General features: G+C 38.1%; 1 protein-coding gene across 7 annotated transcripts in view; it reads left to right on the plus strand.

Moving 5' to 3' along the window:
• Positions 1–22,839, plus strand: part of AP3S1 (adaptor related protein complex 3 subunit sigma 1) — an 88,605-nt gene that overhangs the window by 51,538 nt on the left and 14,228 nt on the right. For 4 of the 7 annotated variants that reach the window (XR_001106893.2, XM_012448858.3, XM_064366208.1 and 1 more), the window contains exon 4: positions 18,187–18,258. The exons of the other annotated variants lie outside the window; for them this stretch is intronic. Coding sequence is in view for 3 of the 4 variants with exons in the window: in XM_012448858.3 (XP_012304281.3) it covers positions 18,187–18,258 (72 nt within the window). In the remaining variant the exon portion in view is untranslated. The remainder of the gene's footprint in view (positions 1–18,186; positions 18,259–22,839) is intronic. 7 annotated transcript variants of the gene reach the window in all.

Here is a 22,839-nt window from a genome sequence, read left to right on the forward strand (position 1 = left end):
GGCTGCCATTTATTAGATGGGTTTTGGGAACCGTGCTGGACACTGTATCTAATTTGTTTAACTCAATTAAAAATTGATAATCCAGAAAAGTAGGTAATTTTATCTCTATCTTATAGTTGTGAGATTTAAAGAAGTTAAATGATACCTAAGGCCACGGAGCAGGGATTTGAAGCCATGTATGTCTTCGTGGTTTCAAAGCATATGTCCTCAACACAGTACTGTACCGTCTCCGTAGGCAACCCATACTTTTTACCAAAAACTCAATAGTTCACCAGAGGCACACTTAATGCTATCATGAATTTTTTTTTTTTTTTTTTTTTTTTTTTTGCCCAACATAATCTGCACATTTCTGATCTTTATAAGTACACACAAGTGAAGGGGAACTCTATTTCGACAGCATTTGTACCAGGATGGTCTTCTAATGTTTAAAAAAGGATGACTGCAGTATATAGGTAATCAGAGCAGTGGAACTAGAAAAATTAAGAAAGAAAAAATAAAGGCATACTGGAAATTTTATTCTGATTAGGAAGTCTAATAATGATTTAAAATCAAGGAAGGCCACTCCACACCATACACAAAAATCAATTTCAGATAAATTTGGTCCAAACATAAAAAGTAAAACAATAAAGCTTTTGTTTTCTTCTGAGTGAATGTATTTTCTGACCTTGCTGTAGGCAAAGATTCCTTAAAGTGGACATAAAGCAATATTAACTGTAAAGGAAAAAACTGAGAAATTGTATTTTGGAATGGAAAATTTCTGTTCTTCCAAGGACACTGTTAGGAGAATGAAAAGGCAAGCCACAGAACTGGAAAAGATATTTGTAATACGTATGACAAAAGACTAGCTAGAATATATAAATAATTCTTATACATTAGTAAGAAAATATAGACCACTGTAATCCCAGCTACTCGGGTGTCTGAGGTGGAGGGATTACTTGAGCCTAGGAGTTTAAGACCAGCCTGGGTAGTGTAGTGAGACCTTGTCTTAAAATAATAATGATAATAAGACAGACCCAATAGAAAATGAGCAGAAATCTTGAACAGGCATTATGAAAATAGATATCCAAATGGGTAATACAGATGAAATGGTATACAGTCTTATATCAGAGAAGAACAGATTAAATCACCATATACCACCACACACCCTTGGTATGGTTAAAGTTAAAAGGTGGGTAATATAAGGATACAGAACTACAGAAACTCTCATACACTGCTACTTATTTTATTTTATTTTTTAAAGAGCAGAGGTTTTAGGGAGTGAACTTCTAATGTTGTCTGTCACTTTGTGACTTAGAGGTAGAAGTGGATCCAACAGAGGACGCTCTAAGGTCACAACTGAAAGTGACATCTCCGTTCTCTACACTTTACACTTGACTTGTTCCTCTTGGAGGCTTTTACTACATTTATCCCTAAAGTATAGCTAGTTTTACATGGTTTTTTGTTGTTGTTGTTGTTGTTGTTGTTGCTTTTGATTTTTAATTTATTGTACTTTAGATTCTGGGGTACATATGCAGATCATGCAAAATTGTTGCATAGGTATATTCATGGCAAGGTGAATTGTTGCCACCATCCCCCCATCACCTGTACCTGACATTTCTCCCCACGTTATCCCTCCCCCACCCTCCCTCCCACTATCCCTCCCATAGCCCCCCACCATGGACCCCAGTGTGTGATACTCTCCTTTTTGTGTCCACGTGCTCTCATTGTTCAACACCCGCCTATTGTAAGAGCATGCGGTGTTTGATTTTCTGTTCTTGTGTCAGTTTACTGAAAATGATAGTTTCCAGGTTCATCTATGTCCCTACAAAGGACACAAACTCGTCATTTTTTATGGCTGCATAGTACTCCATGGTGTATATGTGCCACATTTTCTTTGTCCGGTCTATCATTTATGGGCATTTGGGTTGGTTCCAGGTCTTTGCTATTGTAAACAGTTCTGCGATGAACATGCATTTGCATGTGTCTTTATAATAGAACGATTTTATAGTCCTTTGGGTATATACCCAGTAATGGGATTGCTGGGTCAAATGGAATTTCTATTTCTAGGTCCTTGAGGAATCGCCACACCGTCTTCCACAATGGTTGAACTAATTTACACTGCCACCAACAGTGTAAAAGTGTAAAACACTTCTCCACATCCTCTCTAGCATCTGTTGTCTCCAGATTTTTTAATGATCACCATTCTAACTGGCGTGAGAGGGTATCTCAATGTGGTTTTGATTTGCATTTCTTTAATGACCAGTGATGATGAGCATTTTTTCATATGTTTGTTGGCTTCATATATGTCTTCTTTTGAAAAGTGTCTGTTCATATCCTTTGCCTACTTTTGGATGGGTTTGTTTGTTTTTTTCTTGTAAATCTGTTTCAGTTCTTTGTAGATTCTGGATATTAACCCTTTGTCAGATGGTAGATTGCAAAAAATTTTTCCCCTTTTGTTGGTTGCCAGTTCTCTTTAGTGATTGTTTCTTTGGCTGTACAGAAGCTCTGGAGTTTAATTAGATCCCATTTGTCTATTTTGGCTTTTGTTGCCATTGCTTTGGGTGTTTTAGTCATGAAGTCTTTGCCTACGCTTATGCCCTGAATGGTTTTGCCTAGGTTTTCTTCTAGGGTTTTTATAGTGTTAGGTTTTATGTTTAAGTCCCTAATCCATCTGGAGTTAATTTTAGTGTAAGGTGTCAGGAAGGGGTCCAGTTTCTGCTTTCTGCATATTGCTAGCCAGTTTTCCCAACACCATTTATTAAATAGGGAATCCTTTCCCCATTGCTTGTTTTTGTGAGATTTGTCAAAGATCAGATGGTTGTAGATGTGTGGTGTTGCTTCAGAGGCCTCTGTTCTGTTCCATTTGTCTGTGTCTCTGTTTTGATACCAGTACCATGCTGTTTTGATTACTCTTGCTTTATAGTATAGCTTGAAGTCTGGCAGTGTGATGCTGCCAGCTTTGTTACTTTTGCTTAGGATTGTCTTGACTCTTTTTTAGTTCCATATGAAGTTTAAAGTGGTTTTTACCAGTTCTGTGAAGAAGGTCTTTGGTAGTTTGATGGGGATAGCATTAAATCTATAAATTACTTTGGACAGCATGGCCATTTTCACAATATTGATTCTTCCTAACCATGAACATGGAATGTTTTTCCATCTGTTTGTGTCCTCTCTTATTTCCTTGAGCATTGGTTTGTAGTTCTCCTTGAAGAGGTACTTTACCTCTTTTGTTAATTATATTCCTAGATATTTTATTCTTCTTATAACAATTATGAATGGGAGTTCGCTCTTGATTTGGTTCTCTGTTTGTTTGTTATTGGTATATAGGAATGCTTATGATTTCTGCACATTGATTTTGTATCCTGAGACTCCTAAGCTCAAGTTGCTTATCAGCTTAAGGAGAGTTTGGGCTGAGACGATGGGGTTTTCTAAATATACAGTCATGTCATCTGCAAATAGAGACAATTTGACTTCCTCCTTTCCTAATTGAATACCCTATATTTCTTTTTCTTGCCTGATTGCTCTGGCTAGAACTTGCAATACTATACTGAGTAAGAGTGGAGAGAGAGGGCATCCTTGTCTAGTGCCAGATTTCAAAGGGAGTGCTTCCAGTTTTTGCCCATTCAGTATGATATTGACAGTGGATTTGTCATAAATAACTTTTATTATTTTGTACTAGGTTCCATTGATACCTAGTTTATTGAGAGTTTTTAGCATAAAGGACTGTTGAATTTTGTCAAAGTCCTTCTCGGCATCTATTGAGATAATCGTGTGTTTTTTGTCTTTGGTTCTATTTATGTGGTGGATTATATTTATGGACTTGTGTATGTTGAACCAGCCTTGCATCCCTGGGATGAAGCCTACTTGATCATGATGGATAAGCTTTATGATGTGCCGTTGCAATCAGTTTGCCAGAATTTTATTGAAGATTTTTTGCATCTGTGTTCATCATGAATATTGGCCTGAAGTTTTCTTTTTTTGTTGAGTCTCTGCTGGGTTTTGGTATCAGGATGATGTTGGTCTCATGATATGAGTTGAGGAGGATTCCCTATTTTGTATTGTTTGGAATAGTTTCAGAAGGATTGGGATCAGCTCCTCTTTGTATGTCTGGTAAAATTCGACTGTGAAACCGTCTGGACCTGGACTTTTTTTGGTTGGTAGGCTGTTAATTGCTGCCTCAACTTCAGCTCTTGTTATTGGTCTATTCAGGGTTTCAACTTCTTCCTGGTTTAGTTTTGGTAGGGTGCAAGTGTCCATGAATTTATCCATTTCTTCAAGATTTACTGGTTTATGTGCATTGAGTTGTTTGTAGTAATCTCTGATGGTAGTTTGTATTTCTGTAGGATCAGTGGTGATATCCCCTTTATTGTTTTTTATTGCATCTATTTGATTCTTCTCTCTTTTCTTTTTATTAATCTGGCTAGCAGTCTATTTATTTTGTTGATCTTTTAAAAAAGCCAGCTCCTGGGTTTATTGATTTTTTGCAGGGTTTTTTGGTGTCTCTATCTCCTTCAGTTCTGTTCTGATCTTAGTTATTTCTTGTCTTCTACTAGCTTTTGAGTTTTTTTGATCTTGCTTCTCTAGCTCTTTCAATTTTGATGATAGGGTGTCAATTTTAGATCTTTCCTTGCTTCTCATGTGTGCATTTATTGCTATAAATTCCTCTTTAGACACTGCTTTAAATGTGTCCCAGATTCTGGTACGTTGAGTCCTCATTCTCATTGGTTTTGAAAAGCATCTTTATTTCTGCCTTCATTTCATTGTTTATCTAGTTAACATTCAGGAGCCAGTTGTTCAGTTTCCATGAAGTTGTGCGGTTTTGAGGTAGTTTCTTAATCCTGAGATCTAATTTGATTGCAGTGTAGTCTGAGAGACTGTTTGTTATGATTTCTGTTTTTTTGCATTTGCTGAGGAGTGATTTACTTACAATTATGTGATCAATTTTAGAGTAAGTGCGATGCAGTGCTGAGAAGAATGTATATTCTGTTGCTGTGGGGTGGAGAGTTCTGTAGATGTCTGTTAGGTCTGCTTGTTCCAGTTCTGCATTCAAGTCCTGTATATCCTTGTTGATTTTCTGTCTTATTGATCTGTCTGATGTTGACAGTGGAGTGTTAAAGTCTCCCACTGTTATTGTGTGGGAGTCTAAGTCTCTTTGTAGGTCCTTTAGAATTTGCTTTATGTATCAGGGCACTCCTGTATTGGGTGCATATATATTTAGGATAGTTAGCTCTTCTTTTGTTGATCCTTTCACCATTATGTAGTGTCCTTCTTTGTCTCCTCTGATCTTTGTTGGTTTAAAGTCGATTTTATCCGAAACTAAAATTGCAACCCCTGCTTTTTTTTTGCTCTCCATTAGATCTTCCTCCATCCCTTTGTTTTGAGTGTATGTGTGTCTTTGCATGTGAGAATGGTCTCTTGAATACAGCACACCGATGGGTTTTGACTTTTACCCAGTTTGCCAGTCTGTGTCTTTTGATTGTGGCATTTGGGCCATTTACATTTAACGTTAATATTGTTATGTGTGAATTTGATCCTGCCATTTTGTTACTGGTCGTTTGTTTTGCCCGTTGGTTGGCACAGTTTCCTCACTGTGTCGTTGGTCTTTACTGTTTGGTTTGTTTTTGCAGTGGCTGGTACTGGATGGTTTTTTCTGTGTTTAGTGCTTCCTTCAGGATCTCTCGTAGGGCAGGTCCGATGGTGACGAAATCTCTCAGTAATTGCTTGTCCATAAAGGATTTTATTTCTCCTTCACTTATGCAGCTTAGTTTGGCTGGATATGAGAGATTCTGGGTTGAAAATTCTTTTCTTTAAAGATGTTGAATATTTGTCCCCACTCTCTTCTGGCTTGTAGGGTTTCTGCCGAGAGATCCACTGTGAGTCTGATGGGCTTTCCTTTGTGGGTGACTTGAACTTTCTCTCTGGCTGCCCTTAGCATTTTTTCCTTCATTTCAACCCTGGCGAATCTGACAATTATGTGGTCTTCTTGAGGAGTATCTCTATGGTGTTCTTTGTATTTCCTGTATTTGAACATTGGCCTGCTTTGCTAGGTTGGGTAAGTTCTCCTGGATAATATTTTGAAGAGTGTTTTCCAGCTTGGATTCATTTTCCCCGTCCTCTTCAGGTACACCGATCAAGCGTAGATTAGGTCTTTTCATATAATCTCATATTTTTTGGAGGCTTTGTTCATTTCTTTTCACTTTTTTTCTCTTTTCTTGCCTTCTCTTTTTATTTTGTTGAGTTGATTTTCAATCTCTGATACCCTTTCTTCTGCTTGATCGATTTGGCCATTGAAACTTGTGTATGCTTCATGAAGTTCTCGTGCTGTGTTTTTCAGCTCCATCAAGTCATTTATGTTCTTCTCTAGGCTGGTTATTCTAGTTAGCATTTCATCTAATCTTTCTTTTTTCAAGATTCCTAGTCTCTTTGCATTGGGTTAAAACATGTTCTTTTAGCTCAGAGAAGTTTGTTATTACCCATCTTCCGAAGCCTGCTTCTGTCAGCTCATCAGATTCGTTTTATGACCTGCTTTGTGGCCATGCTGGTGAGTCGTTGTGATCTCTTTGGGGAGGAGAGGCATTCTGGACTTTGATGTTTTTGTCCTTTTTCACGGGTTGTTTCCCATCTTCTCTGAGTGGACGTCCTTTCTGTTAAAGTTGGGGTTATTTCTCCTGTATGAGGTTTTTTTTAAAAAAACGCAGGTGTCAGTGTGCCACTTGAGACAGTCTGTCCATTGTCTGCCTGTGGAGGTGCTGCTGGGCTGCCTCGGTCTCAGCCCAGGCTGCTGTTTATTCTTCGCCTGGTTTCCGTACTGCTGGGGTTAGCCCTGCCTTCCCAAAGGCAGTCTATTTTGCTCTGCCAAGCCCGCTGTTCCCTGGTGGAGGATGTGTTAACTATGAAACTCTCCTGGGAGAAGGACTTTGGTTGCTGGATCTTGTGGGAGAGGGGGCCTGGCTGGTCGTATCCCCCTCCCTGCTTTCAACTCTCCCTTCTGTGGGATGGGCAGTTCCTTTTTGCAAGCTTTCTCAGTATTAGTCCAAACCTCCGCCCTGGTCTGCACTAACAAGGCACCGGTCTGGCCGGGGCTGTTGGCCTGGGCTGTAGCCTGGGTCTGTGACTCCTGGTGGTTCTCAGCAAGGCAGCATTTCCCTGGTCTGTGGGCTGCCAAAGTCTTGGAGTCATACACTGCTATTTAGAGACTAAGTGTGTATAATCGTTTTGAAAGTCAATTTGGCATTATATACTAAAGCTTAACATAACACTACTCTTTGACTTAGCAGTTCTACTCTGAGTATACAATCAGTAGACATGTGTATATATGTTCACTAAAAGATGTGTAAGAAATGTTCTTAATAGTACTAATTGTAATGGCCCCTACACTGGAAACAACCCAAATTTATGTCACCAGTAGAATGGACACACTGTGATATTCTAATTCAATGGCATACTGTACAACTAAGAATGATTAGCTGTTGTATTATGTAATAACCTGAATAAATCTCACAAAAATAACAACAAATTAAAGAAGCCACTCACAATAGAGCATATATTGTATATGGTTCAGACATAGATAAAATGTATTCATATTGTTACAAAGTAGGGTATTGGGTACCTGTGATGGTTGATAGTGACTGGTAGACTATGAGAAGGCTTCTATAATGCTGGTAATGTTAAAACATGATTTGAGTGTTGATTGTACAGAAAATGTATTATGTTATATATTATGGTTTTTGTACTTTTCTATGTGTATGTTACACTTAAGTAAAAATTTACTAAACTTTGTCTTCCATAACTTTAAACTATGATTTTTATAAATTAGTATTCAAATGATTTTTAAGTTAAAGACTATTTTCAAAGTAAATATTTTCTTCTTTCTCAATGGAAATATCACCAGTAACTTGAGTTGTTTCCCAAGCTCTGGTATTATCTCAGCCTGTCTAGTTTCTTTAAGCAGCTATACCTGTTAAAAAGGGTCTAAAGCAAAACAGTAAGAAAAAGAACTTTCCCAGCTATTTCATCAGGTCTGTCCTGGTAAAAGGAAGAGTTTTCCTCTTTTTACTCCTATTATTACTCGCTCCAAAAAGTTAATATTTGTTAATTGCCTACTCTGTGTTGAAGCAGCGTTACCCCATCCAGTCCCCATAACAAAAGTCTGTTGTATCAAAGAAGAAAAATGTATCTGAATTAGTTAGAAATCAAATGAGTATAGTCATTTCGGGCACCATGTCACCAGGGCCTTGGAGAAAAATAGATAAAGTTGGGAGTTTGGGTGGATACTAAATGATACTTCTTTTTTACCTACCAAAAAATTAAACTAGAATCTCACTTGTAGACGACCTATTGTGAAAGGAAAATACAAGATTTTTTTTTTTGCTTCTACTTCTGCAGTCACTCAGTACAATACATCTGACACCAGACGTGTGGTAGTTTGTGCCCCACACACCAAGCAGTTCTCCAGCTGAGTGTCTTGTAATTCAGTGCTGATGCTATCTACATAGGGATAGTATCAGATCCCATGACACAGTCCCACAAGACTGCCCCCACTTCAGATGCCAGTTGCAAGTAGTAGGTTGTGACCTATACTTCTGATTGAGTGATGGTAAATTGGGATTCTTGTGACCCCCCTCTTCTGTTCGATTAATTTGCCAGAGCAGTTTACAGGAATCAGGGAAACATGTTTACCACCTATTATAAAGAATATTACAAAGGATACAGATGGGCAGCCAGACAGAAGAGATACATAGGGCAAAATAATTTGGGAAAGGGTGTGGAGCTCCAGTGCCCTCTCCAGGTATACCCGTCTTCCAAGCATCTTCACATGTTCAGCTCTCCAGAAGTTCAACCCAGACATTTTGGGTTGTTATGAAAGTTTCATTGTGTAGTTATGATTGATTAAATCATTAACCATTGGTGATTGACTTAACACTTCAATTTCACTCTCCTACCTGGAAATTGGGGGGGTGGGGCTGAAAGTTCAGACCCTCTAATCACATGGTTGGTTCCCTTGGCAACCAGCCCACATCCTGAGACTACACAGGAGACCTCAGCCGTCAGTTATCTCATTAGCATACAAAAAGAGGCATTACCTTGGTAGCTCCAATGGTCTTAGGAGCCCTGTGACAGGAAACAGAATGAAAACCAAATATGTATTTAACAGCATCACACCTATATATGCCCTACTTTGATAATCTTAATAATTTGCCCTCTTCTCACAAATGAAATTATGAATACAACTGTGTATGTTCTTGATTACTACAGACCTATTTTTTCTCCCAGGTACTGGTCTAACTGAAGAAATCAACAAACTATAGCCTGCAGGTCAAATCCAGCCTGCTGCCTGTTTTTGTGAATAAGCTTTTACTGGAACAGAACCATGCTCATTTGTTTATATATATGTCTGTGGCTGTTTTGTGTTAGACACTATGGCCCACAAAGCCTAAGATATTTACTGTCTGACCCTTTGTAAAGTTTGCCAACCACAGGTCTAAGAAAGTGGTGGTTATAGTCATATACAATAGACCCTTGAACAACATGGGTTTGAACTGCACAGGTTCACTTACATGTGAATTTTTTTCAATAAATATATTGGATAATTTTTTGGAGGTTTGTGACAATTTGAAAAGATTCATAGATGAATTGTGTAGCCTAGAAATAAGGAAAATTTTGAGAAACAGATATGTTATAAATGTACAAAATATATGTAGATATGGTATGGTATGGAAGTTGAGATACCCAAATCTCAACTTCAATTCCCATGTGTTGTGGGAGGGCCCTAGTGGGAGGTAATTGAATCGTAGGGCAGGACTTTCCCTTGCTGTTCTCGTGGTGATAGTGAATAAGTCTCTTGAGATCTGCTGGTTTTTTAAAAAAAGGAATTTCCCTGCACAAGCTCGCTCTTTTTGTCTGCTGCCATATGAGACATGTCTTTCACCTTCCACCATTATTGTGAGGCCTCCCTCACTATGTGGAACTGTAAGTCCAATAAACCTCTTTATTTTGTAAATTGCCCAGTCTAGGGTGTCTTTATCAGCAGCGTGAAAATGGACTAATACGGTAAATTGGTGCCAATACAGTAAATTGGTACTCGGGGTGGGGTGCTGCTGAAAACGTACTGAAAATGGAAGCAACTTTGGAAATGGGTAACAGGCAAAGGTTGGAACAGTTTGGAGGGCTAAAAAGAAGACAGGAAAATATAGGAAAGAATAGAACTCTCTAGGACTTATTGAATGGCTTTTACCAAAACACTGATAATGATATGGACAATGAAATCCAGACTGAGGTGGTCTCCGATGAACATGAGGAGCTTGTTGGGAACTGCAGCAAAGGTGATTCATGTTATGTTTTAGCAAAGAGATTGTCAGCATTTTGCCCCTGCCCAAGAGATTTGCGGAACTTTGAACTTGAGAGAGATGATTTAGGGTATCTGGCAGAAGAAATTTCTAAGCAGCAAAGCATTCAAGAGGTGACTTTTGTGCTGCTGGAAGCATTCAGTTTTGAAAGGGTAGCAGCATAAAAGTTTGGAAAATTTGCAACCTGACAATGCGATAGAACTGAAAATCCCATTTTATGAGGAGAAATTCAAGCTGGCTGCAGAAATTTGCATTTGTAACAAAAAAATGTTAATACCCAAGACCATGAGGAAAATGTCTCCAGGGCATGTCAGAGGTCTTCATGGCAGCTCCTTGCATCACAGGCATGGAGGCCTACAAGGAAAAGTTGGTTTCATGGGCTGAGCCAAGGACCCCCTCTGCTTTGTGCAGCCTTGGGACTGGTACCCTACATCCCAGCTGCTCTTGCCATAACTAAAAGGGGCCAGGTACGGCTAGGGCTGTCATTTCAGAGGGTGAAAGTCCCAAGCTGTGGTAGTTTCCATGTTGTGTTGAGCCTGCGGTTACACAGAAGTCAAGAATTGAGATTTGGTGTGGTGGCTCATGCCTGTAATCCCAGCACTTTGGGAAACCAAGGCAGGCAGATCACTTGAGACCAGGAGTTCAAGACCAGCCTGAATAATGTGGCGAAACCCCATCTCTACTAAAAATATTAAAAAATTAGCTGGGTATGATGGTGTGCACTTATAGTCCCAGCTACTTGGGAGGATGAGGCACAAGAATCACTGGAGCTTGGGAGGTGGAGGTTGCAGTGAGCCAAGATCACACCACTGCAGTCCAGCCTGGGAGACAGAGCAAGACTCTATCTCTAAAAAAAAAAAAAGTCAAGAATTGAGATTTGGGAATCTCCACCTCAGTGTCAGAGGATGTATGGAAATGCCTGGATGTCCAGGCAGAAGTTTGCTGCAGGGATGGGGCCCTCATGGAGAACCTCTTCTAGGGCAGTGAGGAAGGGAAATGTGGGATTGGTGCCCCCACACAGAGCCATTACTGGGGCACTGCCCCTTGGAGCTGTGAAAAGAGGTCCATATTCCCCAGACCCTAGAATGATAGATGCACTGACAGCTTGCACAGTGCACCTGGAAAAGCCACAGACACTCAATACCACCCCATGAAAGCATCCAGAAGGAAGGGTGTACCCTGCAAAGCCACAGCGTCGGAGCTGCCCACGGCCATGAGAGCACACCTCTTGCACTAGTATGACCTAGATGTGAGACATGGAGTCAAAGGAGATCATTTTGGAGCTTTAAGACTTGACTACTGCACTGGATTTCAGACTGGCATGGGCCCTGTAGCCCCTTTGTTTTGGCCAATTTCTCCCCTTTGGAATTGCAATTTTTACCCAATATCTGTACTCCCTTTGTATATGGGAAGTAACTAACTTGCTTTTGATTTTACAGTCTCATAGGCAGAAGGGATATGCCTTGTCTCAGATGAGACTTGGGACTGCAAACTTTTGAGTTAAGGCTGAAATGAGTTTAGAAGTTGGGGGACTGTTTGGAAGGCATGATTGGTTTTGAAATGTGAGGACATGAAATTTGGGCGGGTCCAGGGCAGAATGATATGATTTGGATGTGTCCCCACCCAAATCTCATCCTCAATTCCCAGCTATTGTGGGAGGGACCTGGTGGGATATAATTGAATCATGGGTGCAGATATTTCCTGTGCTGTTCTCATGGTAGTGAATAAGTCTTATGAGATCTGGTGGTTTTAAAAGTGGAGTTTCCCTGCACAAGCTCTCTTCTCTTGTCTGCCGCTATGTAAGATGTGCCTTTCACCTTCCGCCATGATTGTAAGCCCTCCCCAGCCATGTGGAACTGTAAGTCCAGTAAACCTCTTTCTTTTGTAAATTGCCCAGTCTAGGATATGTCTTCAGCAGCAGCGTGAAAATGGACTAATACATAGATACTACTTTATTTTATCATATACTACCATAAAATTTACACAACTCTATTATAAACCATTAAAATTTATGAAAACTTATGCACGACTAGAGAAGTAAAGTGACTTAATCAAAATCATATAGCTGATTAAAAATTGCAGAGCTAGTATTATAACTCAGGTTTCCTGAATTTCAGTCCAGTTCTTCTTCCATTGAAACGGGAGAGTTCCCTTACTACTTCCTCGCAGGATATGTGACGGGGTGTGGCTTGTCTCTTTGTCTGCTGTGCACAATGAAACCCCTTATAGGGCACTGCCCCACAGCAACATCCAGAGGTGGGAACCTTCAACTCTCAAAGTCTAATTGGGTGTGTCAGTGTGCTCCTTTAGCCTTGCCATTCATGGACAGCTTAAGTGCTTACCACTTCAGTGCCCTCTTGGTACCTAGGTTCTTGTCTGGCATCCAGGAAGAATCAAGTCATTTGCGGACTTGAAAGATGAATGTGGGGATTTTATTGAGTGGTGGAAGTGGCTCTCAGTGAGATAGATGGGGAGCTGGAAGGGGGATGGAGTGGAAAGATGGTCTTCCCCTGGAGTTTGACTGCTCAGTGGCCAGTCTCCTCTTTGACTGTCCCTAGCTGAACTCTTTTCAGTGTTCAGATGCTCCTTCTCTTCTCTCTGCCATGCTGTTCTGCCATTCTTCTGCTCTTCTGTTCATCTTCTTATTTCTTCCTGGAGTCACGGGTTTGGGGCTTATATGGATACATGATAGGGGGGCATGGAGAGCAAAAAGACAACTTTGGGACACAAAAACAGGAATGCCTATTCACATTTAAGGCCATGAGTTTCCAGGCTTGAGGGTGGAGCCTTTGCTGGGGAACTGCCCTCTTCTGCCTAGTATTTCCCTGTCTCCTGTCTGTATCACCATTATATTGCATCACATTCTCCTCCCTCCATCCTCCTGAAATAATTCCAACTCCTACTCCTCCCTACATTCCTCCTGCAGCCAAATTTCACCAGTTTTCTCCATTTTCTAATCACCCACTCACTGCCTGGTGAGGTCTGAAGAATGCTGCCATTTTTTGTTCTGCATATGATGAACTTGATCCCTCAAAATATAAAGATGCAGTGTTAAATCCTAACTGTGAGGGAAGTGGAGCAAGATGGCAGAATAGAAGACTCCACTGATTGTGTCTCCCCAACTTGGCAAAGACACCAATTTAATAATCATCTACACAAGAAGAGCAGCTTCATAAGAATCAGAAATCAGGTGAGCACTCACAGTACCTGGTTTTGGCTTCATATTGCTGAAAGGAGCACTGAAAAGGTAGAAGAGAGAGTCTTGAATTGCCAACACTACCCCTTCCCCACCCTTGGTAGTGGAAGTGTGATATGGAGAGCATTTCTGTGTGCTGGGGGAGGGAGAGCACAGCAATTGAGAGGCATTGAATTCAATGCTGTACTCAGAGCAGAAAGGAAAACCAGACCAAATTCAGCTGATGTCTGCCCATACCGGGAGCATTTAAACCAGCCCTAGATGGAGAGGATTCATGGATCCCAGTGGTTCAAACTTCAGTTCCTGCAAACCTTGCCAAAAGCATCCTAAAGTGCTTTGGGTCTCTAATTAAACAGACCTTCCAGATAGAAAATTAACAAAGAAACATGGAACTTTATCCATACTATATACCAAATGGATCTAATAGACACTTACAGAACATTTCATCCAACAACTGCAGAATATACATTCTTTTTATCAGCACATGGATCATTCTCCACCAAAAAACTGTTAGAACTGATAAATTTAGTTAAGTGGCAGGATACAAAATCAACATACAAAAATTAGTAGCATTTCTATATGACAACAATGAGTAAACAGTCTGAAAAATAAATTGTAAAAAAGCAATCCAATTTACAGTAGCCACAAATAAAATTAAATATATAAGAATTAACCAAAGAAATGAGGTATCTCTGTAATTTAAAACTATAAAAAAAACTCATGAAAGAAATTGAAGAAGATGCCAAGAAAAATTGGAAAGATACTCTATCATCACAGGTAGGAAGATTCAATATTGTTAAAATGTTCATACTACCCAAAGCAATCTACAGATTTAATGCAATCCTTATCAAAATAATAATGACATTCTTCACAGAAATATATGGAACCACAAAAGACCCAGAATAGCCAAAGCTATACTTACAAAAAGAACAAAACTAGAGGAATCACATTGCCTGACTTCGGATTATACCACAGAGCTATAGTAACCCAGACAGCATGGCACTGGCAGAAAAAGAGACACGTAGACCAGTGTAACAGAGCAGGGAACCCAGAAACAAATCCACAGACCTACAGTGAACTCATTTTCAACAAAGGTGCCCAGAACATACACTGAGAAAAACAGTCTCTTCAATTAATAGAGCTGGGAAAATTTGATATCCATATGCAGAAGAATGAAATCAGACCCCTGTCTCTTGCCATATAGAAAAATCAAATTAAAATAGATCAGAAAATTAAATCTAAGACCTCAAATAATGAAACTGCACAAGGAAACATTGAGGAAAATCTCCAGAACATTTGTGTGAACAAAAATTTCTTGAGCAATACCCTGCAAGCACGGGCAGCCAAAGCAGAAGTGCACAGATGGGATCACACCAAGTTAAAAAGCTTCTGCACAGCAAAGGAATCCATCAGGGAAGTGAGGAGACAACCCACTTAATGGGAGAAAATATCTGCAGACTACCCATTTGACAAGGGATTAATAACCAGAATATGTAAGGAGCTGAAATAAATACATAGGGAAAAAATCTAATAATCCAACCCCAAAAATGGGCAAAGGATTTGAATAGACATTTCTCAAAAGAAGACTTACAAATAGCAAATAGGCATATGAAAATGTGCTCAACATCATTGATCATCAGAGAAATGTAAATCAAAACTGCAGTGAGACATCATCTCATTCCAGCTAAAATTGCAAAGTCATGCAATAATAAATGCTGACGAGGATGTGGAGAAAAGGGAACCCTTGTATACTTGGTGAGAATGTAAATTAGCACAACCACTATGGGGAGCAGTTTGGAGGTTCCTCAAAAAACTAAAAATAGAGCTACCATAGGATCTAGCTCACTGCTGGTTATAATTTCAAAAGAAAAGAAATCAGTATATCAAAGAGATGTCTGCACTCCCATATTTGTTGCAGCACTGTTTAGAATTTTCAAGATTTGGAAGCAACCTAAGTGTTCATAAGCAGATGAATGGATAAAGAAAATGTGGTACATATACACAATGGAGTACTAGCAAAAAGAATGATATTATCATTTGAAACAACACAGATGGATGGAACTGGAGATCATTATGTTAAGTGAAATAGACCAGACACAGAAAAACAAACATTGTATGTTCTCACTTAATTTTAGGATCTAAAAATTAGAACAATTGAACTCATGGACATAGAGGGTAGAAGGATGGTTACTAGAGACTTGGAAGAGTAGTGGGGTGTTGGAGAAAGGTGAAGATGGATAATGAATACAAAGAATAGAATAATGATGTATAGAATAGAATAAATATAGAATGAATATTCGATAGCTCAATAGGGTGATTATAGTTAATAATCATTGAATCATACATTCAAAAATAAGTAAAAACATATAATTGGATTATTTGTAACACAAAGGTTAAATGCTGAGGGGATGGATACCCCATTTTCCTTGAAGTGATTATTGTGTGTTGCATTCCTGTATCAAAACATCTCATGTACCCCACAAATATATATACCTACTATGTACCCACAAACATTAAAAATTAAAATAAATTATAGCTGCACAAAATTAATTGTAGTACATACTGTACTACTATGATTTGTCATCACCACCTTGTGGTGGGATCAAGTGTTTTGAGTATCTGCTTAAATCACCATGTTTTGCTGGTAATTTCCTTGTGAAAATTACACCAAAAAGTAATCTCTCCTGGTTCTTGTGTATTTTTCATCATGTTTACTCAGTATTGTAATCCTTCAATAACACCGTGGTAACTCCCATACCAAGTGCCACTAGTGATGCTGGAAGTGCTCCCAAGAAGCAGAGAAATGTCATGACGTTACTAGCAAAAGTTGAATCGCTTGATATGTACCTTATATTGAAATCTGCAGTTGTGGTTGTCTTCCATTTCAAGATAAGTGAATCTAGCATACAGACCATTGTAAAATAAGAAAAGGAAATTTTTAGGTAATTTGTGAAGTTGTACACCAGCAGTCATGAAATGTTATTTCACATTTTTTGCAAAATGTGAAATACATGTTAATTAACTATGTTATTGGTAAGGCTTCCCATCAACAATAAACTATTAGTAGTTTTGGGGAAGTCAAAGTTATACATGGATTTTCAACTGCCTAAAGGGTTGGAGTCCCTAACCCCTACATTGTTCAAGGATGAACTATAGTTACATGTCCACTTAGCCCTCTAATATGGATGCTAGGAAGAAACCTTGGAATATGGATGTGTAGAAACCTGCCGTATATAGGAGCAAGTATAGCAAGAAGCCTCTTGTTTAGATTTTACTCCTTTCCACGTAGGATCACCTGTGAATAGTGGGATGACTATTCACTTCAATAAACTAGGGATAGTCCTGGTTTATACCTGTTGTTCAGGCTGTTATTACATTATAATAATATTGTATACTATTATATAATTTATTATTAATTGGTGTTTCTTTTTACTTTTAATACTACCCCATTTAGGATGATAAATTATATGGTCACTTTATCTGAAGTTACTACTGAAAGGGGTGGTGAGAATAGAAATGGGAATAGAATAGTGAGAACTATGCAAGGTAGAATTTAAGAGATTAATTTTTGAAGGTTTGCATCAGGGGTCATCAAGATCATCTCAATGATTTACTAGGATGCACTAGACTCAAGTTGTTATACTCATGCTATGGTTTATTAAAGTAAAAGGATACAGAGTAAAATCAGCAAAGGCACATGGAATGAAGTCTGGAAGACTCCAACTGCAAGCTGTCAGGTCTCCCTTTCTATTGGAGTTATACAGGACATGCTTAATTTCCCCCAAAATATGTGATAATGTGTACAGAGTATTCCCAATCAGGGAAGTTTACCCTGGGGGTCAGTCACATAGGTATGTCATGCCTGCATGACTGACCTTAGCTACTTAAGCTTCAGGTCCTCAGAGAAAAAGCAGGTGTTCACTATAAATCACATTATTAACATAAAGTATCTGCTCAAACTGGTACAGCATGGCCCAAGACCTCCAGCATAGAAAAACACTGTAATCAGACAACTTTGTGAAAGGTTGGAGCTTAGTTCTCAGGAGCTGGCCAGGGGATAGTCCTGAAAACAGTTCATTTATGGGAATGTATAGAGTTTGAACAACCTAAGCCTGCTGAGGCGACTGTTTTCCACACAAGGTCATACAAGTTATTAGAGTTTGAATCCATGTAAATCTGATTCTAAGGTCTGTGCTTTTTCCATAAGTAATTTTTAGCAGTCTTTTATGCTGATTTGATAATTGAAAATTACTGGCTACATTAGGTATAGTAGGGACTTGGACTGTGCCTCACCTTTCTTGATAGATATTTCCTAATGAGCTTTTTTCCCCCCTCATATCAAAATAAGAAAGCTTAGTTGAGTATTTTTAAGTGCTTTTGTAAGCACTTAATGGTATTAAAGACTCTCTAGTTTTAGTCATTTTCAAAAAAAGTTTATTTTGTTTCCTATACTTACATATTGCAAAGTAATTTATCTGTAGTTAAACTTGGTAGTTTTAGGACTCTGTTTTTTTACCTTTTTTTTTTTTTGCATTTAATACAATTTTTAGTTTGAAAAAGATAAATGTATAATACAAAATGTTAGTTCACAATAGAATTGCCTTCCTTATAGATAATATGTTTGAATAAATTTAAACAGTTCTCAAAACCTTTTTTCTTTTTCCATAGGTATTTGTGGAAACATTAGACAAATGTTTTGAAAATGTCTGTGAACTGGATTTGATTTTCCATGTAGACAAGGTACTATTTCTATTGTCACATCTTGTAAGCTTTTTAAGAAAAACATTAACTTATAATTGTCACAGCGAAAATGGTTTTAATAAATAATTCTATTTTTATTATTTTACTTATTCAATCACAAATTATTTTTACTATGAGCCAGGCTTTGACCTTGGTGGAAAAGATTCAGATCCTGCTTTAGAGGAGTTCATGTCTAAGGGCAGAAACAATGGCATTAACAAATAATAATAGTATGTACAGCATGTTAATGGGGACATAACTGAACCACTTGCCTCTGCCTAGGAGACTGTCAATGAAGGAAATTACATTTAAACTAGATTTTAAGAGATTAGTAGATGTTTCACACATAGAAAAGGAGAGGTTGGCCCTACTGGCAGAAATATAAAATATAGGCCTTTTTATATCAGGAGGAACTGATATTGATCAACAGGCCCAATTTAAAAGAACTATTAATGCCATGACTTTGAACTTTATTGTGAGACAATTTAATGTTTTTAAACAAGTTTTTACTGACATTATTGTTGCTTTTTTTTTTTTTTTTTTCATATTTTTTTGGCAGGATGATTTGTGTGTGTCTGTGTTATGGACATTGGATTGGTGGGCTGGGAAAATAAACACAGGGAAATCAATTAAGAGTTTATTGCAGTAGTCCCAAAAGAAATGATTAAGACACTAGGATGAGATGATGTTTGGAAGAAGGTAGAACTAATAGGACTTGATGGCTTGTTGAAAGCTGAAGGTGAGAGAAAGGTAGAATGACAGATTCCTACCAGTATTGGTAGATTATTTGTGATACGAAACTTAGGAGGAAGAGATTCCACTTTCACACTATGTGCAGATTTTTTTCTGTATTAAGTTTGTATAATCTAAGAGATTGTTTATGAGTGCTTCAACCACTGAATAAGATAGTCTGAAAATTTTAGCAAAAGAAATCCATTGTGATTTTTAAAAATTGGTTTTATTGAGGCATAATTTACAGGCATTAAAAGTCAACAGTTTTAAGCTTACAAAGCTAAGTTTTGACAAGTGTGTTTAGTACATGTCACCAGCATCACAGTCAAAATACAAGGAATGCATTTCATTATTTGTGAATATCAAAAAAAAATTACTTTTCTCGTTAGTCAATATTCTAGATCATATGTCTCATTTACTAAGTGATTTGATTTTATAAATTCACTTTGGACAGAGTACTTAAATGATATTTTTAGGAGTCTGTTTTTAGTGTTCTACTGTTTTTCTCTAATAACTATGTCTAATGCCTATTCACACTTTCAAAGACTCTTGTTATTTTTAGTCATTAGGGTTCACAGTATTCAAAATTATGTTTTGAAGACCAGGTGCAGGTGCTCACGTCTGTAATGCCAGCACTTTGGGAGGCTGAGTCCAGAGGATTGCTTGAGCCCAGGAGTTTGAGGCCATCATGGGCAACATGGCGAAACGTGGTCTCTACAAAAAATACAAAAATTAGCCAGGTGTAGTGGTATGCCTCTGTACTCCCTAGCTGCTTGGGAGGCTGAGGTGGGAGGATCACCTGAGCCCGGGGAGGTTGAGGCTTCATGATTGTGCCACTGAACTTCAGCCTGCATGGTAGAGTGAGACCCTATCTCCAAAAAAAAAAAAATTATGTTTTGGTACATGATTGAAATTTTTAGAAAGCTGTGTTTTAAAATGACTGCTGAGAGGTCATCATTAGTTTATAGAAATACGTTTACCATCTTTTAAGAAAATTGAGGACTCTTGCGAAATGTGGTAAGAGTAAGGTTCATATATATATATATATATATTTATTTTTTTTTTTTTACTAGAGAAAGAATAAAAGTTTTTAAGGAAATTAAGCTCTACTCATTTACAACTTCCATACATGACAAAAAATATTTTTAAAACTTCTATTTCACATTAGTATGCATTCATTTTAGAAAAACCAGAAAATACAGATGAGAAAAATATGTGAAAATCATCCCTATTCCAGAGATTGCCTACTGTTAACATTTTAAAATATGTATAGTTCTTGATTTTTTGGTACAAATATGTACAGAAACAAATACATCTTGAAAACAATAAAGATGGAATCATACAACATGGATTTTGTGTAGCCTGTTTATTTTACACAGCGCCATATTACTATTTTAGAAGCTGCCAAAATTGCTGTCTCTCTTTACTCTGGGCTAAGATGTTCTTTTAGTTTTTCAAGACAATGAGACAAAAGTTTTAGGATACAAAGAGTCAGAGATCAAATAGGTATTTCCTTTCTATTATCCAAAATGCTAACTTTGCTTTCAGCCCTTTAATGAGAGTAGGATTATTTTCAACTTTAAAAAATATACATATTTTTTAAAATTTCAACTTTTAAGCAGCTCTGGACCTTCCAGCAGTAGGGATCTTCTGACTGACTCAGTTCATATTTTCTTAAAGGCAGACAGAGAGAGGTTTGCACACAACCCTCAGACTCCTTCTGGGCCACAACTGAGTAGATGAAAAAAAAGTTGTAGAGAATACCCCTTTTGTTACCAGTCAGGATGTAATGTATGTAAAGCTAGTTTATGCTGCAGTAGCAAACCTGAAAACATTAGCCTCCTAAAACAAAAAAGGGTTATTTCCCATTCACGCAGTATGTTTTTCATATTCCGCATGCTGTCATTTTGGGATCCATGGTGACAAAGCTGCCACTATCCAGAACATTGTTAGTTTCTATGTCAGAGAGAGAAAAAAAAGGTTTCATTGGGTAAATTTATCTGCTTTTCAAAGTATTACAGATGATAGTTTTACCAAATATTTTGCCACTACAAACATGGATCACTAACTTTCTATCCAATATAACAGTTTCCATGTGGCCAACTGCCCAACCTGTAAACCACTGTGAAAACGTTATTGTGGCTGTTACCAGTTTCTTTTTATGAATCTTTACGTGCTAATAGCTGTATCAATTACATAGGCTGGTGTAGTCACCTTGAAGTAGTGGGACAGACCCTCCCCTACTCACAATTGGCTTGGATGTAGAAACTAACAATGCCACAGGTGCCCCAAGAGGACAGGAAAAGGTTTATTACTCACATAATGAGGCTTTCTGGAGAAAGCAGAGAACAGCACCTGGCTTGTGTTTTATGGTAGTTAGGTGGTGGGGATGGGGTGAGGATTTCTGCATGTGGGCCAGGTCTTAGGTTATCTAAACTTTCCACTATTGTAAAGGAAGAAGCACCCAGACTTTCTTAACAGCTTGCCCAGATGTGGGGCCTTAGAGGAAGGGGGACTAGTAGGACTTGAAGGCTGTGAGCAGACAAACATTAAAAATGGAGTCAGACCGTTTATCGCGTACAGCTGTTATGCTGTATACATTTTAGGGGTAGTTATTACCCCTAAAATCCTAAAATATGAATAATTCAGTTCATTTCTTACTTAGCTACATGTTTATTGTGGGTTTGTTGGGAGGAGCTGCTGAGTTATCTGCCCATTTCCTGTATAGTGTGGCTCTGATTGTGCGGCCCCATGTTGTTGCCCCTATTGGAAAAAAGCATCAAAATCCAGGGCAAAATGAGAAAGCTAAGGATTCTGTGCAGGGCTTAGTTGGAGGATGTATGACTTTGATAATTACAGCTATTAATATACTCTGTTCTTCTCTCTGCATCCTACCACTTGCCTCCACAAGTGATTAGGATAGAGATCTGATTGGAGGTCCAAGTGCTTTTCCTACCCCTGAGGCTGGGAGAATGAAGACTTAAGAGCAGAGTGGTTTCCTCCAACCTGGTCCTTCTTGTGGATATTGACAGCCTGGTCTTAAATCACAGGCACAGAATGAGACTCCTTTTACTTTAACCAAATGAAGGAGTCTAGCCATTAATAACATCCTGAAACCCAGACCTGAGCACAGTAAGCCAATAGAAAAAAATCACTGCCATCTGAACAAGAGAAATGAAGAGCAGATTGAACAATCAGAATATATGTTCCATGAAAAAGAACTATTGGAGAAGATAGAGTAACACTTAAAATTTTATATTTTAAAATTTAGGAAATTTTATATTTTTAAAATTTATTTATTTATTTGGTATGAATGGGGTCTTGCCTTGTTGCCCAGGCTGGTCTTAAACTTCTGGCCTCAAGTGATCCCCCTGTCTTGACCTCCAAAGCATTGGGATTATAGGTGTGAGCCACCACCTGGCTTCATTTGAAATTTTAAAATAATTTTTAAAATACTTAAGATTTGGAAAAGTTTTCTTGGGCTTGAAAAGTGTTTGTCAGACTGAAAAGTTTTATAAAGAAAGTGGTCGTAATTGAGGCTTGAATTAAAGGTAGAAGATCAAATGCAGGAAATAATCTGAAAGCATAAGAATGAAAGGTAGAAAACATGAAGAAGAAAAGAAACTTTGAAGGATACGTTTAACATGTATTATACAAGTATTTGGAGGGTCTTATCCAGTTGGGAGAAAAAAAGAATGAGGAATAATTAAAGCATTTTAGTAGGAAAACAAGGTCTCTCAGTGGTCTGGAAAGGCTCGATATTTGTTTTATAAATAATAATAAAGTCATTTAAGAGGGAGAGATATTAATGGGAAGTAAAAGCACAGTAGAGTCTCATATTTAAAAGGA

This window comes from Aotus nancymaae, unplaced genomic scaffold (assembly GCF_030222135.1).
Source record: "Aotus nancymaae isolate 86718 unplaced genomic scaffold, 86718_ANA_hifiasm-v0.15.2.pri h1tg000064l_0, whole genome shotgun sequence".
NCBI classification, from domain to species: domain Eukaryota; kingdom Metazoa; phylum Chordata; class Mammalia; order Primates; family Aotidae; genus Aotus; species Aotus nancymaae.